Source organism: Lathamus discolor, chromosome 4, assembly GCF_037157495.1.
Source record: "Lathamus discolor isolate bLatDis1 chromosome 4, bLatDis1.hap1, whole genome shotgun sequence".
Classification (NCBI taxonomy): Eukaryota; Metazoa; Chordata; class Aves; order Psittaciformes; family Psittacidae; genus Lathamus; species Lathamus discolor.
The window spans coordinates 66975480-66992022 of record NC_088887.1 but is presented as its reverse complement, the minus strand read 5'-3'; the positions used below and the strand labels follow the sequence as shown (position 1 = coordinate 66992022).

Below are 16543 nucleotides of genomic sequence, written 5' to 3'. Positions count from 1 at the left end.
GTCTTTTTACTCACACTGAATAGTCAAAGTGCCTTTTTGTAACAGACATGAGACTTCAGAAAAACTGTATCTCCAGACTATTCCCCCTTGAGATGCTCACAGGTTAATGTATTAATAGGTGCCCCTTGCATCTTTCAGATCCTAGAATCACTGAAGAGTAGTTAAGATTAATCTCTTGGCTTGTAAGTAAGTCCGAGAAGCCTTGTGCCCTCAAGAAAATGGCTGTACTAGTGCAATTTAGCTTTATTAAGCTGGACAAAAACCTGGGAGGGAAAAGGACACAGAGACAGGACACCTCTGAACAGGGTCAAGGAAACACATGCACAAACACACACTTGACAGAAGACGTAATAACCTTGGGCATCTGTTAAACCCAATAAACAGTATTTTTTCCATCAAATACTTAGCCTCATAGTATTACTCAGTAACAGTATTGTCTTGAAATAATGCGATGCTTTTAAAGGTGACTGAGTCACTTGTGGAATCACAAAGAAGAGGTCAGCAACCTTAATAAACTCAGCCTAGGAGGGAGGGAACTAGGTCCTCTCTCTGAGAAAGGAAAGACTCGAGGTCTCAGGCTTGACCCACAGGTATCAGAAGGATTGTTAAACCCAAACCTGCAACATTTCTTTTTCCCTCAATTACATGAAAGTGCTTTTGAACCTAACAAAACCAGTGTAGATTAAGACTGTGTGTACACAGCTGTAAATGAAAGGCATCACATTTTATCTCGAAAGAACGGCATTCTGTTTGTTAATTTTCCTAACCAGCGAACTCCTGCCTGCTCTGAAACATCATAAAAGAGCTCTTCCAGAAAAAAAACAAGCGTGATTAATTTTTAATTCCCAATGCTTTCCCTCCCTGTTACACAGTTTCTTTGTACAGAGACAGTTCTGAATGCCTAAGCGGAAGGGGCAGCCTGTTAAATCCTTTTTAGGCTGTTACAACCTTAAAATGTGACACTTCAGCTGCCAGAATAGAGGCAGGACCAGTTACTGGAGGCCTTGGGGAGGTGACTTTTTGCCTATGCAAGGGAAATCTTCCTGCTTCTTGTGACAGATGAACTGATAAGTGGCTGGATGGGGACCGCAAATGACAGCAACGGAAGGTGGATGCTTGCCATGCCAATATATCTCAGAGACCAGATGGAGTTTTTACAGAGTAGAATGCCTATTTTATTACTCCCTAGGAGCGGATCGAGTAAGTTCAGTGATAATCTGGTTTCAGTATAACAGGAGGAAGCCTTCACAGCCACTTTGAAGCACTGCCTTAAAAGACTTTTACAGCAGGTAACTCACCAGTTGACAACTGGGCTGAAGGCAGCTTATGGCCTATTTCTTTGCTCCTCTGCCATCACCTGCAGAAATTGCTCACCTGTAGCACATATAATATATTGTATGGAAATTCACAGCAATCCAGCAGAAGTGTGTGAGGCTCAGCAAAACAAAACACAGAGAAGGAACCAAAGTGTGCTCTGCAGTGGAACAAGGAGGTATTCAAGAGAAAAGAAGGGGAGAGTGGGAATGCAAAGGTTAGGGGTGCTAGCCTGATGGAGCAGGATGTATAACTAAAGAATAGGAAGGTAAGAGGAATGGCCCAGAGCCCTTATTTGCACAGTGGGTGTGCTTGAAGGGAGCTTTTAGCCCCCCTCTTCCTGCAGGGTGTTGAAAAGGTGGGTTAGCATGACTGGAGACCAGCCAAAGCAGCAGGCTGGAGGTGATACACAATTGTATTGCACTCTCACTTCAGCTCTGCATCCCTGAGAGTATCTGCTGAAGTTTGGCCTCAGCAGCTCGAGATGCTCCAGCTCATTAGCACTTTGCCACCTGTTCCCCCTACCACAGGACCAAGGGCTGACGTGGTTCGTCCCTACGAAGGTGCTTGAGTTCTGTTGCACACAACTTCTCTTTTACCTCCATCAGGGTCCTGTCTAGGTGGAATTTGGGACAGCCTCAGTCCATGGTAGGAGGAGGCTGGAGCCAGCTGGCACTGGGTGCTGAGCCACAGTGCGGCCTGCAAGGGAGGGAGCTGAGAGTGGGCAGGCACGGAGGGAGAGGGAAGGCTCTGGAGCTGCAGAGCACCAGCAGGATGGCCTCAGGGCAGCAACACTTTCCCCCAGTTGCACTGGAATGCAGAGACCTCTTCCCTTCACTCACTGAGGTTTAATCTTATTTTAATCTGTGGATGAGTTTTGATGGAAGACAGTGGGAGACCAGAGTGCAGGAAGGATGGATTTGTACAGAGTGGTGAGCCAGGCATGGGCTGCCTGAACTCTTTTAATGTGAACCTAGAGGTGACAGCAGCAGCTCAGGGCAGAAGGGTACCTGCCTCCCTTCCTCTCTGGCCACGTATCCTCTTTCTTGGCATGTGCTATTTGGCAGCCCTAGTTCTGGAGAACCACATGTCAAGGCTCTCCTTCCCACACCCCACACAAAAGTCTCACCCCTCCTGATCTTCACTGCTCCTTCATTACCTACTCTTTGTGAAAATGTGCTACTAGGATAACAGGATTCATTGACGCGACATGCCTTTCTGGAAAACGTGTTAACCATAATGATGAACAGAAAATGGAAATAGGAGTTTGAACAGTTCATTTTACTTCACATGAAATGACAAGCTTCTTTGCGGAAAACCATTGGCCAAATAAAGTAATTTAAAATGTCCATAGGTTATTTGGTGCTTGTCAAAATAAATACCATTTTAATTATAATGATAGAACTAAAGCAATACAATTTCCCTGCTATCTCAACTTTTTAATGTATCGTTAGTTATATTTGTATAAAGGTGCTTTATTCTGGGATAGATCTTCCCATGCAGCAGGGAAAATCATCATTCTGACGTGTCATCTTTATAAAGAGACAGTTTTATGCACCCTTTCACCCTATTTTGGCTTTTTTTTTTTTTTTTATGACATTCTCCTCCCACAATGGGATTAATTATACCAGTAAAACTTGCAGGGCTGGCCTTGGCATGAAGAAAATGAATTGTTGCTGACCACACACCCACACAGCTGTGGCAACAACAGAAAGAAATAATACGCATGTATATATGCTGACTTTCAAGTAGAGGATGCCGTAATCAAACTCGGGTACGTGTTCAGTTTTAACACCTGTATATTGAAGAGCAGGCACAGTAAGGACTAGAGTACATTTTCCACATATGAGATCTCAGGAATGTGTAATATAAACATCTCTCACAGGGAGGGAAGAACTACAGCTTTTTCCTTTGGGCAAAAAGATAATGCACAACTCCAGAAGCAACTGGACGCAAAGACATCACCCGTGGCATTACAGCAATCTGAGGCTGACTACAAATGCAAGGCTTAGGGGGTTGTGGCGACTACTTTTAAGCAACTACAGAGTCTCCAGGAAAACATGGGGACACAACTGCTGAAGTTGGTATGCTGGATCGGTGAGATGACTGGCAACATATTACAGAAAAAAAGAAAACAAAAAAAGAAGCAAAGTACCTGAAAAAGGAATCTTTCAGCATTCAAATCCCTCTGTGGATATAGCATGTAGTCTTCTAGCAGTTATGTTCAAAATACACTATGTGTTTCCAAGACTGAACTGAACTGTGGCACTTAAGGTAAAACCAATTTATCCTTTACAAATCTGTCCATCATTCTGAGCATCCCCATCTCTCTTAAATGCACATAAAGCTGAGTTTTGAGCAAGGGGGTTGACTTTTGTGTATCTACAGTGAATAAGACAATACCCAGGCAAAGCCTCCAGGCTCAGCTAAAACACAACTAAAATGAAATAACACATAGCTACTGAACAGTAAAAAAGTGATACGAGCAGTGTACTTCATACTAACAACAGTGTTCTACATTGTGTAAGTTAATAGATTTGGCAAGGAACAGAGCAAAAGCTATTTTATGGAAAACTGTATAACTCCACAGTATTTACTTTCTTAGAGTCTCATTATTCCCTATTGAAAAAAGGAGAAACACAGTTTGTTTTAACTTTTTGGACATTGCTTAATGGGTGTGTTAGTTTACCTTTGCTTGCACTAGATACTAGGAACTTGTTTGAAGAAGTCAGGTGAAACCCCCAAAATCCCCCTCTTCACTTCTACTGCAGTACATAGATCATTCTTATCGCCTGCTCTAAGAGGATGACAAAACAGAAACATTCCCTTTATTGTTTCCTTGATATCCATTTTTTTCAGCATTAACACTCAGCAAAAAGAAAAATATCTTACTGTTCACTTTGGATAAAATAAAAATTATCTAGCAAAGCATGGGGCTTGACAACTATTATTACACTGAGCATGTCCAGAAGTGATAGTATCTATAATACCCTGGTAAAAATACAAAGATTTACAGAAGCTGTAGGGACTAACTTATTACACAGTATTTAATCAGGTGTGGGTGTATTTCTTCTTAGTTCAGCTTCAAGCTCAAAGAAGGTAGATTTAGATTAGATACTAGGAAAAAAATCTTCCCTGTGAGGGTGGTGAGGCACTAGCACAGATTGCCCAGGGAAGCTGTGGCTGCCCCATCCCTGGCAGTGTTCAAGGCCAGGTTGGACAGGGCTTTAAGCTACCTGGTCTACTGGAAGGTGTCCCTGCCAATGCCAGGGGGGTTGGAACTAAACGATTTTTAAGGTTCCTCCCAACCCAAAACATTCTATGATTCTATGATTTACAGTTTCCTTTCTCTTCTTCAACCTATGTGACATTCCTGCTTAGTAAACTTGATATGAAAACCAAAGCATTTTGATGTGTTTTTGTAACGGCTTGTTAAATGCTTGCTGCTACCCTTTCTCTTGAATATAAAAATGCACAAAAGTTTAGTGACAGAAATAATTATTACAGCTTCAGGTTTTCTTATTCTGTTTTTAGTTTCTCTGCAGCCTAAGGAGACATCAAAACTAACTAAAATTTGCACCATATAAAACCATATTTTTATATAAAACATTTATATATATGTTTTAATTATATAAAAACATTTTTATATAAAAACACATAAAGTCCTGTACTAGGAGAAACACAACACTGGGTGTAAAACATGTTCATTCAACTGACTTTAATGGCAATAAATAGTACTGCTAATAACATCTGCAGGACTGCCCCCCTTTTTATCTTAACACATTACTGCCTTCTCTATTACTATCAATTCTAACCCCTACAATTTAGCTAGGTAAAGACCCAAATGCAACTGAGGCTTTCCACTTTTTCTTCTTTTCCACGATGTAAAGTGCTTCCAGATTACTATTTCAGCAACAAAGAAATCTTTGGTCTTATTTTATAAGAATTACAAATTAAAGTTTCAATTAAAGCTATTTATTACTTCTGACTTGTTCCACTCCTTCACTCCACATGAACGCTTAAACCTCCCTTTGCAGTTACTAACTTGGCTATGTTAACATGGATGTGTTTATAACATTTATGATACTAAATGGTGATTCTGGTAATGGCTAACAATTATTTGAGCTGAGAGAATGCAATCAAAGGATGTTGCAAGCTCTGCTATTGCCACCTGCTGTCCAGGTTCACCTTGGAATGGCTTGGGTAGGCAGGGTTGCACAACAGCTGCCAAACGGATGGCAAGGACTCAAACATCAGTACTGAGTGCGTGCAAAGCAAGCAGAAACAAAGGGCTAAAAACATTGGGAAAAAGGATTCAGCAGGAACCTGCAAAAGAAACCAAAGAATGGTCCAGGGTGGTCATTATCTGGGGGTGTCTACCTGGGGACATCTAGCTTACAGTCCATATATCACCCTATGTATACACATACTGCCCCCAGCAATGATCAGCTGTCAGTTACTGCTGCCACCTACTACCAAGTCAAACCTCCAAATTCTTGCCTACCTGGACAGTAGTAGGCCATTCTCATGTCAGTCATTGATGGCTAGCCTTTCTTCATGCAGCAGGGGAGGCAGAGGTTGCAGCAATTATTCCACTACTGAGGAGGGTATGTTGTAGTAATAAGCACAGCTAGAAAAGGGATAAAATGCTGGAACTGAAGGCTGAAACCAAGAGCTAGAGAAGGAGGGGTGAGACTCTGAGAAAGAGATAGGGGCCAGCAAACAAACAAGCCAGAAGGATTTTTGCCCAAAGCATGAAAGGGAACTCACAGGGTCATTCCTCCCTCCATGTAAGAAACGGACAAGCTTGCAGACGAAAGTTACAGGAGTGTCAGAACGGGAAGCTCAAAAAAAAAAAAATGGCACAGCAGAGAGTATACCTAAAGAACTAAATGTCCCTTGCAGTTGCTTTTTCTCTTAACTGGATGATGGGCGAGTGAACTTCTGCCACATACACCTTCTGTGTTTCTGTAAAAAGCTCTTTTTTACTGCCTCATGCCCTGGTTAAGTATCAACACTGATGCTGGGCTCAAAGATGGCACTAGTAGCTATGGATTTATACTGTATGCAGTACAGAGATAGCAGCCAGTACTATACCAGAAGAAGGTACCTTGAGTTAGATGCAGAGTAGTAAAATGTCTGAGGAGCAGCAGCATGTTTTGCTCAATGTTTTTACACTCATGCTGGATAACAGTAGTAGCAAAACAGGTTTAGTTGATGTCAAGGTTGCGCACAACAACCTAAACAACTTTGGCATAGAGAAAGCCCATAGACATCCTTAGGATTTCTTTTACAGACTGAGAAACTTTGCTGATTCCACAAACAACTTGTGAACGTTTTGCATCATTATCAGAACTTGCTTCTGTCTCTTCTACAAAGGAAACCAGAGAACCCAGTGAAAAACATTACAATTATATCTTTCTTCCTCTCTGATCTATTGGACACAAGATGTGTTTTTGGCAGAGCCAGAGATATTTGATAGGATGAAAAAAAACCATCCACATCATTCTTTCCTCCCTATCTTTCAGGCATTAAATCAGTGCTGGAGTTACAGGAAACCTACATGCTCTTTATCCTTGCAGTTGGAATCAAGACACGTGTATAAGAAATGTGTTCAATGACCCAATAATCTCTTTTTTTTTTAACCCCTGGGTTAAAACTCATGTAAAAACTAAACATGATTAGCCACTGAATCTATCTCTTGGGTTGCCACACAGTCAGATAATCAAAGGTTAAAAAGCATTACTTGTGCTTGCTGAACGCAGGGCAAATTTTACAGTATTGCTTTTAAAATGGTACCAGATGCCAGACTTTTAGGAGAGTAACTTTTCAATAAAAAAGTTAATACCTGATAGTAAACTTGTCAGGCATCCAAGCTCCCACTCCAGTACCTGGGTTACTGATCAATCCAGGTTAAAATGCACAGGTTGCCTCTGTGTCTTGCAGTTTGCAGACAGCACAGCTGTTTTAAGCGGCGCTTCCAAAGCTAAGAACACAAATCTCTCCTGCTTGGGTTTGGTTCAGGTAAAACCAGCAGGGCTGTTTGACCACAGCTTATATATAACACGTAACAGTAAAAGATACTCTCTGTATCCACCCTTTCAAAATACTGACTGAAACAATTACATTCTACTGCTGTACTTAGGCTAGAAGCTTTTATGAGTCAGTAACAACACTCCTGCTTGAAATATGCAGGAGTCTAGAGCAAAAATATCAGCTGTTCAGACTTCAGTGTTTCCGACTTCTCATACACACGATCAAGACAGTTTTTCCTGGGTGATGCTGTAATTTGATTTATCGCGCAGATTAAGTAGGTGCTGTAGGACCAGAGGTGCACATCAGGTGGTATTTCCATTGGCTCTGTTGCGTTTTGGATTAAAAGATACTATTCCAAGGATACTGCTTTAAGATGATGTATCTCAGCTACAAATAGCAGCTTAAAAATGAATCCCACTCGCGGATTTCTCAGAAACACACGGCCCGGTGAGGGACGCGATGAGCGTTTAAGAGCAGGGAGCAATAAATGGCAATTGCCACGAGGTTTTATTTGCTGCCTGTTAAAAGGGCTGGGAAGACAGCCCCAAAGAGCTGGGACGGTCGGGCGCTGCCCCGAGGCCCAGCGGCAGGCGTGACCCTAGGGCGCGGAGCCCAACGCTGCCCGAGGAGGCCTCCGCGGGCGGCCGCTACCTCGGCGCGGACCGCCCGCGCAGGCCCCGCGCCGCCATTGGCTGCCGCAGGGGGGTGGGGGTAGACCGCGCCGCGGGGAGGCGCGGAGCGGAGCCTGGCGGGCGCTCCCGCGGAGGCCTGCCCTGCCCTGCCCTGCCTGACCCTGCGCGGAGCCGGAAGCCGCGCCGATGAGTTGTATGCGCCGCTCGCCTGCGCGCTTGGTGGGGGGTACCGGGAGCTCCGCGCTGTGGCTAGGTAAGAGGAGAGTGCAGAGCGGCGTGGGGCCCGGCCCCACTGTAGGCCCTGCCTGTTCCCCCCGGAGGATGTGGGGACTGGCCGCTGCCACCGCCGGCGCGCTCGCCGCGGCCTTCCTAGCGGCGCTGTGGCTGCAGAGTGACGAAGGTATTCACAGCCCCGCACAGGGGCTCTGGCGGAGGGGGTGGGGCTTGCCCCTCAGGGGAGAAGGGGGCGGGCCGGGCTGGTGGGCGCCGGGCGGGGGCAGGCTAGCTTGCCGCGGAGGGCTGCCCTCCGAGGGCGGCGCGGAAGGGGGCGGTCGGGCTTTCCTCCCACAGAAGGAAAGGCTGCCGGTCGGGGGGGCTCTCGGCTGGGCTGCCCCGCTCTGGGGCTGGGCAGGGGTGTGAGAGGGGCGGCGGCGGGCCGTCGTGACGGGGAGGTGGGCTTGGCGCCGCAGCTCCCGCCGGGGACCGGTTTTCGGAGCAAAACCGAGGGGAAAGGGCAGAGGCAGGAGCAGCGCCTGGGCGGCAGTGGAGCCCGAGGGCTGGCCGCCACAATGAAGCCCAGGCCGGGCCGCAGGGATGGGCCTGCCGCTCACCTGCCTGGCGAAGGGGTGGCCGGGGGGCGCGGTGGAAAACGCGCACAGACCCGACCTGACCGCCAGCACCTGATCCGACGGCGGCCTCGGGGGGGCGGTGTCTCTGTAGCCGCAGCGCGGCCTTTTGTGGCGGCCCCAGGGGCGAGCCGAGCCGCGCCGTGGGCACGCCGGTGCGGGCGGCAGAGAGCGTGGCTGTCCGCCCGCTGCCCGTCTGCCCCGGGACTGAGTGACACGGCAGCCCTAGGGAGCGCGTAGGGGTACCCGGTGCTGGCGCGGCGTGGCATTGTGCTGGGTGAAGCGGAGCGCCGAGCGGAGCCACAGAATCTCGGCCGCCGTGCACCGAGCTGCATCGCCCTGTGTGCGTGTGTGTGTGCAGGGATCGTGCTCCACTGCGGCGGGGGACGGTGGGAGGGAGGAGGAGGAGGAGAAAGGGAGGGAGAGAGAGGGAGGCGCACCGTGATGAGCAGGGCCTCCAAGTCCAGCCAGCGCCGTGGTCCTGCCGCTCCCGGAGGAGCCCGGGGCGGGGGAGCGGCCGCGCACGGATGACTGCCTGAGCGAGGTGGCGGTGCGTCCTGCCCTGGGGGAGGGGGCCGCGGCTCTGCGGCAGCAGCCCGGTTATTTTTTATTTATCATCATTGTTTTCAGAGCAGGGCGAGCCGGGGGGGGGAGGAAGGTGGTTGGTTGGGGGCTTTTTGTTCGGTTGGTTTTCATTTTAAAACACCGCCCCCCCTTTTTTTGCAGGTGCCCGCAGCTTAAAGCGGCGCCTGCAAAGTTTTTTGTTTCCGTGCGTGCGGGCTGCTAGCGGCGGCCCGGGATGCGGGGCCCGGGACCCGACTGCCCGCCGCCTCCCGCCCCACCGCGGCCAGGGCTGGCGTAGGCGCCTCCTGGGAGCGCCGAGTGCGGGCATTAAACCCCGCTCCCTCCTCCCCGCTGCCCTCCGCCCCCCTCCGTCCCTCCCTCGCTCTCCCCCTCCCTCCCTCGCTCGCTCCCTCCCTTCTTCCCTTTCCCCGGTGCGCGGCCATTGCAGTGACCCCGGCCGGCCAAGGATGATTACGAACACGCGGGGCTTCCTGTGGTCGGACCTGGAGACGCGGGCGCTGCTGGAGATCTGGGGCGAGGCGGACGTGCAGTCGGCGCTGGACGGCAACTTTCGGAACAGCCATGTGTACCGAGACGTGGCCTGCCGCCTGGCCGAGCTGGGCTTCGAGCGCACCCCCGAGCAATGCCGCATCCGCATCAAGGGCCTTAAGCGCCAGTACTACCAGGCCCGGGACGGGCTGAAGAAGAATGGGCACGCCCGCAAGCTATGCAAGTACTACGACGAGATGGACCGGATCCTCAGCTGCCGGGGGGGGCCCGACGGCGCCCCCGAGGCGCTGGGCCCGCCGCCCGACAGCGCCCAGCCGGCGGGGCCGCTCGCCGGGCCACCCACCCCGGGCACGCCGCACAACAGCCGCGAGGTGGATGCCGAGCTGGACGAGGACGGCGAGCTGGAGTCCCCCCGCGACAACTTCACCGAGGACTCCGGGGAGTGCTCTTCCTACGCCGATCACCCCATCAAGGTGGAGTGTCCCTCCTTCGCCATCCCCGTGCCGCCGGGCGACGGTGAGTAGCCGCCGGGCTCCCGCCGCCGGGTGTTCTCTCACCCCGAGGGCACCGCGATTCCCCCGCCCTGGGCTCTCGTAGCCCAACTGCCGGCGCCTGTCCAGCTAGCGTGCTTCTAATAGCTTGTGCCTTCCTCTTCTCCCTCTCACCTCGTCCTCCGAGATCTGCCCGTGCTCCTTCACCTTGCACCTTGCTCGTTTACGAAAGCTCCCCCCTTCCCTGCCGAGCAAACGCCGCCTTTCCAGGGAAGCGGGCAGCTGCAGGGGGAGGGAAGTGCTGCAAACCGGGTACGGGGAGATGCCGGGGGACGGCGACAGTAATTGAGTTTTTATTGGTGTTTATCAACGGGAAACCAAAGGAAAACTAGCTCAGGCATTATCAAGACAAAGTGTCAGGTAGCGCTGTATGAGAAAATAGGCGTCCTTTCTTGCTGGAAGATTTTTCCCATTCCCTGCAGACTATGTCCAGTTTTGTTAATCGGTATTAAAACCGTGATGACGGTAGTACCTGAAAAATCTGCTTGTTGTTGCAGATGGGCCAGAAAGCGAGGGGAGAGCCTTTATGTAATTAATTGCTCGAGTTGTTTCAGAAACACTGCTTGTAACTTAAGTGCGTTTGTGGACAGAACCAGCCCTTTGATAAAGCCTGTCCCTTCCCTTGCTCCCTCTTTACCCTCGGCTCCACATTTGTCTTGTGGAGGTTGGGGGGAGGCAGTGTTGCTTGTTTGTTTTAAATCTAGATTAATGCCGGGGTTTTAATACAAACATGAACCTGTCTTCAGGAGTTGACATCACTGAGGAATCAGCCAATTGGTTGACGTTTAACCAACCTTCTTTTTACACATAAACCCCATCAAAGAGTTGTTTACACTAATGTTCTTTTGAAATGCAAATCCAGAATGCCAACAGACTGAAACTCAATTTAGATTAATGTAATTACCTGCAATACACAAATGAGGCTATACTATTTAATAGCCTTCACTTAAACCTTTTTAGAAGATCAGAAAGACTCCTTTTGTTGAAGTTTAGTACTACAACAATTAAAAGATGCCTCTGTATTTTTGTGTTGCCTTTTGCAGAAGCTTGTGGTTTTGCTTAGGTACTCAAAAATGAAAATATCTGAGATAATTATAACTCACATGGAAAGAGTATAACAGTGTTGTCATATGTTAGGTGCACATCTCGTAGGGAGATATTTGGATATTTGTATTGCCTTTTCCTTCTAGGAAGTAATTTTTCTGCAGAAAAATAATTGTTTTTCTTCTTGTTTTAGGCTTTAAAGAAATCAATGCTCCAACTATTACCCCACCTCGCAATCAGCCCAAAAGATCCAAAAAACGCCATGCAAATTTAACATTGGATAAAATGATGGAAAAATTCCTTCAGCAGAGTGTGGATACAGAAGAGAAATTTTACAGATACGAAGAGCAGAGGCTCAAAATAGAGGACAAGCGTCGGGAAGCAGAGCATGCGCGAGAGCTCCAGATGTTACAGATGTTGGGACAGATGTTGGCAGGAATTTCTTCTACGGTATCACAAAGGTCACAATCTATACCAGCAAGTCCACCTCAGAGGGCAAACCATCGTTCGTATGGGGATAACTTTAATTATAATGCTATGACAGCAGCACTTTCTCCACCGATAGGTACTTCCTTCTATAGCGTAAATAAAAGCTAGGTTTTTTTAAACTTCTGTGTGAAAGCCCTGGTAGTAAGTAAGTGGCTGTTGAAAATAAAAGCTAATCGGAATTATTTAATACTGTGGTGAAGATGTCTGTCTGATGGAAAACAAAACATCATTCATACCATTGTAGTGATTATTTAATATAGATACATAAGTTATAACAAATTTTAATGAATGAAATCACACCTTTTGAACCCTGTAAACATCGTGAACTTCCTTCCACATTCATGGCTCTGAGAAGTGAAGTTAAGGGAAGTTTTCTGTATAAAAGGCCTGTAGCACATACTTGCTGAAAACTTTAGAAACATTAGGTACCTTGTAGCGGAAATTCCACTGCTGTTGAAGTTATCAGGTCTAACCCAGTATATGAAGGCAAGGCTGTGCATGTGTGTTTTTAGTGTTGGGAAGAGTGGAGTTTTGCCTACTCTGAAGTAAATGTTAAAATCCATCTTCTTTAAAATAAATTCCATTAAATCAATTCTGAATCATATCTTCTAATTGAACATTGTATTACTGTAGTAGGTGTAATATAAGATGGAAGTCCTGGTGTATATTTTTCTTCTACACCAGTTCATTTATAAATCCTTTGTGCATCCGAATTTGTTTTAAAGAAAAAGATGAAGCAGTAACTCTGGAATTGGTATTTATGCACAGACTTTTCCTTCTGTACCTCGTGCGTGGGCCACAAGCTGATAATCTGATACTAGCGTTTATTAATGGACTTCTTGGGATCTATGGCTCCTTGTCATTTATCTCTGTTGTAGTCTCTTTATACGTAGAAGTAGACTGCGTGGGAGGAGGAGAATAGGGATACACTCTCAGTAAAACCAGTCATCTTGGGGCTTGATGGTTGTAGCCTGCCGTATGAAAACTAAACAAGTCTTGTTCTGTTTTAATTCTGAATTTCACACTGCTTGGAATTAAAAAGCATGGTTTGAAAAGAAAAAACAAGACATTCAGCCTCAGTGCTGAGTAATAATCCAGCATGCCATGTGCTGAAGGGTGACTATGATTCCTGAGAGGATCTTTGAGCCTTTTCTGTTCTACATTATATACTGTCTTTCCCTGTAAAATGCATGGGGGACTGTATGGTTAGGCCTCTTGAGTGTTTAGGCTGGCTGACTTGGTTGTGTTTCTTCTTGACTAGGTAGTTGGTCTGTAGCATTCCTTGATGGCAGCAGACTTTCATAGATAAATTATGGCATACGTGTGTATTCTGTGTTTTAAATGTTGTTTTCACATTAAAAGGAGACCTGAAGTGCTTTAGAAAATCCTTTAGGAAGTCATTTGAGGTTATAGACTGGGGCGATGGTGCCTACAGGGCATTATTATTACTTCTGAAAGTGTTTTTTTTGCTGAAAGAATTCCATTATCTGTAAAGACATGAATTTCAAGTTTGTTTTTTCTTGCATATAGGTGTATAATCATTACACTGTGCAAAAACATATTATATGTTTTTAGCTGTGGCAAGATTAACTTGGGATTCTAATATTTTAATTGGTCAAGGTGTAACAAAGCGTTTAAAATGAAATATGAAAATAATGCTTCAGGCAGCAGATCTTTTAAGGAATTAAGATTTCAGTTCTTTATAGCTAAATATGCCTTAGAGTTTTTGTAGGTAAGAGTGGGGCTCTATTAAGAACTGCTTTTTGCATAATTCTCTGTTTTCTTTCCATTTATTATGCAATCACTTTATATTTGCCTATAAAAAAGCAGCCACAAAGAACAGAGGACCTTAACAACACTGCGCTTTAAGGGTTACAAGCTGTAGGATAAGTCTGTTTCTTGTGTGGTTGAAAACCAGTGAGTGTATGAAGTGTGATTTAAGGAAAATAATCTGCCTTATTTCCAGAGGAGATGAGCATTTTGTTCTCCTCTGGGTCACTGCAGTGCTATTTTGGCCATAATCCAAAGTAGGCCGGGGTTTTTTTCCTTTCCTTTTCTTGGTTTTTGTTTGGGGGTTTTTTTGGGGGGTTTGTGGTTTTTTTGGGTTAGTTTTTTTTTTTTTTTTTGGTTTTTTTTTTTTTTAATGACAATGGAATGCCTGTATTATAGAAGGATTTGAAAAGCAAAAGATCAGCCAGGAGTAGTTGACATTATTGAGCACTAAAGCATTTTATTTCTGAAGATTAGCATGTCTGGTGTTGGTTTAGATTCAAATTCTGTGCAAGATGGAGAAAAAGATGCTTTGTGCTGGTAGTTCACAGATGCAAAGTTGTCTTGTTTACTACTTTTTTTAGCCATTATTAAATCCAGAACTTCAGGAACAGGTCCATCTGTCCGTTCCCTCTGTCCCCCCCTCTGATTTTGGAGTTGCAGGGTGAGATGACTAAGTTTTATACTGCTGAAAATAAGGAGTTTAGTGGGAGTTATTTTTTTACATGATTATGTGTTACTATATAGCAGTTCCTTGAAAGCTTTTTAGGAGATCTGTAGAAAAGCAAGCACAGCTACGGTCTAGGAAACTAATGTTCAAATAAACTACTGTTCTGAAGAGAATTGTGCAGTTAGTGAAGAGCTTTGTTAAAATATAAGAACTTACTCTTTCAGTGTATTTACCACAATTTAGAGTTAACCGGTTGTTAAAAGTGTTGAACGTCAGATTTGTCTTGTGTTAGGTAAATGGTTTAATTCTCTTTAGCCGTAATTGTTGAAACACCTTTTCCTTCTAGATTTTTGTAGTCTTTTGAATCAGTAATTGGAGTATATAGGCTTCTGAGTGTGCAGTTGTTTTAATGTGTAGCTTGATGTGTTGCTTTGCATTGGGGATCTACAGTTGTATGATAGCTAAAAAGTCTCTTAGTGTGATATTTGTAATGTTTGCATTTAGCGCTTTGGATTATAGTTTTGCGGAAAGACTTTATTATGCTTTGTAACCACCTGCCAAAATAAAAAAGCAGTGAGATAAGCCTTGATTCTGCTGAGAGGTGGAAGTCTTTTAAGGGGAAGCAAAAAATAAGGTAGGGTGTATGTTTAAAATGTGATTATAGTTGGTCTGTGCTTGCTCTGTGTCTGGGTGTGTTTAGTCCTTCATAAGTGTACCTATTTCAGTTGAGCTTAATTATGGAAGTGATTTCAGGCTGAACTAAGAATATATTAGTAGTTACAAAATGTTCGTGTAACTATTCTTGGCTGTTGTTTCTTTCTGTACCTAAGCCTTAAATTAGGACTGTGAACAGTCAGCAGGAATATTTTCTGCATCAGACCCAAAATTAATTTTGAAAACGTTCACCTTCTCTAGCTACTCACTGTTTTAAAGGCCTTTAAGTGATGAAGCATTTGGTTTTTAGAAGTATGTCCTTGAATGGTTTTATTAGTGTGTATGAGTGCTTTAAAGAAATGCTGATAGTACTTGAAGAAAGAACATTCTTTCAAGTAACACTTGTTTTCTTCTTTTCAGTTATAGAGAGATCTTTTTCACTGCACAGGACACACTCTCTAAAGGATATGGAGAATATTTTTCAACTGGTGCGCAATGTTATCCCTCCCCTAACGGGGAAAAGGCATAAAGGTCAAGATGGACGTATAGGCATTGTTGGAGGATGTCAAGAGTAAGTTAAACAGAAATTTGGTTTTTGTTTCTGAGAGAGTTTGAGGATGTCTTAGGTACTTGTAAAAGACATTCAAACTCACATTTAAAACATGAGTATTTTCTAGGGATCTTTATTAATCTATCATCATGACCATGCATACTTACGAGAGAACATGTTTCCCTGCAGTTGTGTTGCGAAATTCTGATAGTGAATGTGATTGAAGCTTAGAATGCTGTTTGTGTCTGTGTCTACCTTCTCTGTCTTGTCCACCCAGCTGGCTCTGCTTTCAGTGCAAGTCTTTTCCCACTGCATCATGAAGTTCTAGAATAGAGTAAGACAGCAGCGCATCTTTTGTTGTTGTTGTTGTTATATGTATTTTCGTATCTTGAGAACTGAGTCTCTTAAATGAGGAATAGAAAATTTTCTTACTGTGCACTTTAATAAATTGTGGTCGTTCCTAGGTTCTGTCGTTACTTTGGTTTATGTTCTGGAGTGATAGAAATAGCATGTTACAGGGGAAAAAAGAGATACAGCATGAATCAGTTAAGTGCTGTACTGACCTAGAAATAAACTAAGCTCTATTCTTTTCTTGGCCACTTTCAGTAATCTGCACAGAACTTTGAATGAGCTATTACACCTTCCTGGTTTTCATTTTCCTGTTTTGAAATAGAGATGGCATCTTTCTCCTGTGAGAGAGATCTGCTGTTGGACATCTGCCATTAATAAACATTCTGTAAAGAGCACACAGGTGCTGTCTTACAGCTGGGTTGATTAGCCAGGAGTTAGTTTTCCTGTTGGTCTTACGCACTTAGGTTCTTACCTCTTGGCAGAAATAAGCACCTGTGGAGGGTGATTCAGTCTGTATCTCTCTCTTCAGTCTTCATAAAGAGGATTTAGGGCAACTGAAATCA

The 16543-nt window shown here is 45.2% G+C and overlaps 1 protein-coding gene across 9 annotated transcripts in view; it reads left to right on the top strand.

Annotated features, from left to right (window-relative positions):
- The first annotated feature begins 8046 nt into the window (after positions 1–8046).
- NAXD (NAD(P)HX dehydratase) overlaps positions 8047–16543 on the top strand; it is a 50552-nt gene continuing 42055 nt past the window's right edge. The window contains exons 1-4 of one of the 9 annotated variants that reach the window (XM_065677916.1): positions 8047–8235; positions 9554–10417; positions 11690–12061; positions 15500–15650. In XM_065677916.1, coding sequence (XP_065533988.1) covers positions 8169–8235; positions 9554–10417; positions 11690–12061; positions 15500–15650 — 1454 coding nt within the window. In that variant the 5' untranslated portion in view covers positions 8047–8168. The other 8 variants (XM_065677917.1, XM_065677915.1, XM_065677918.1 and 5 more) reach the window with 8 other exon arrangements.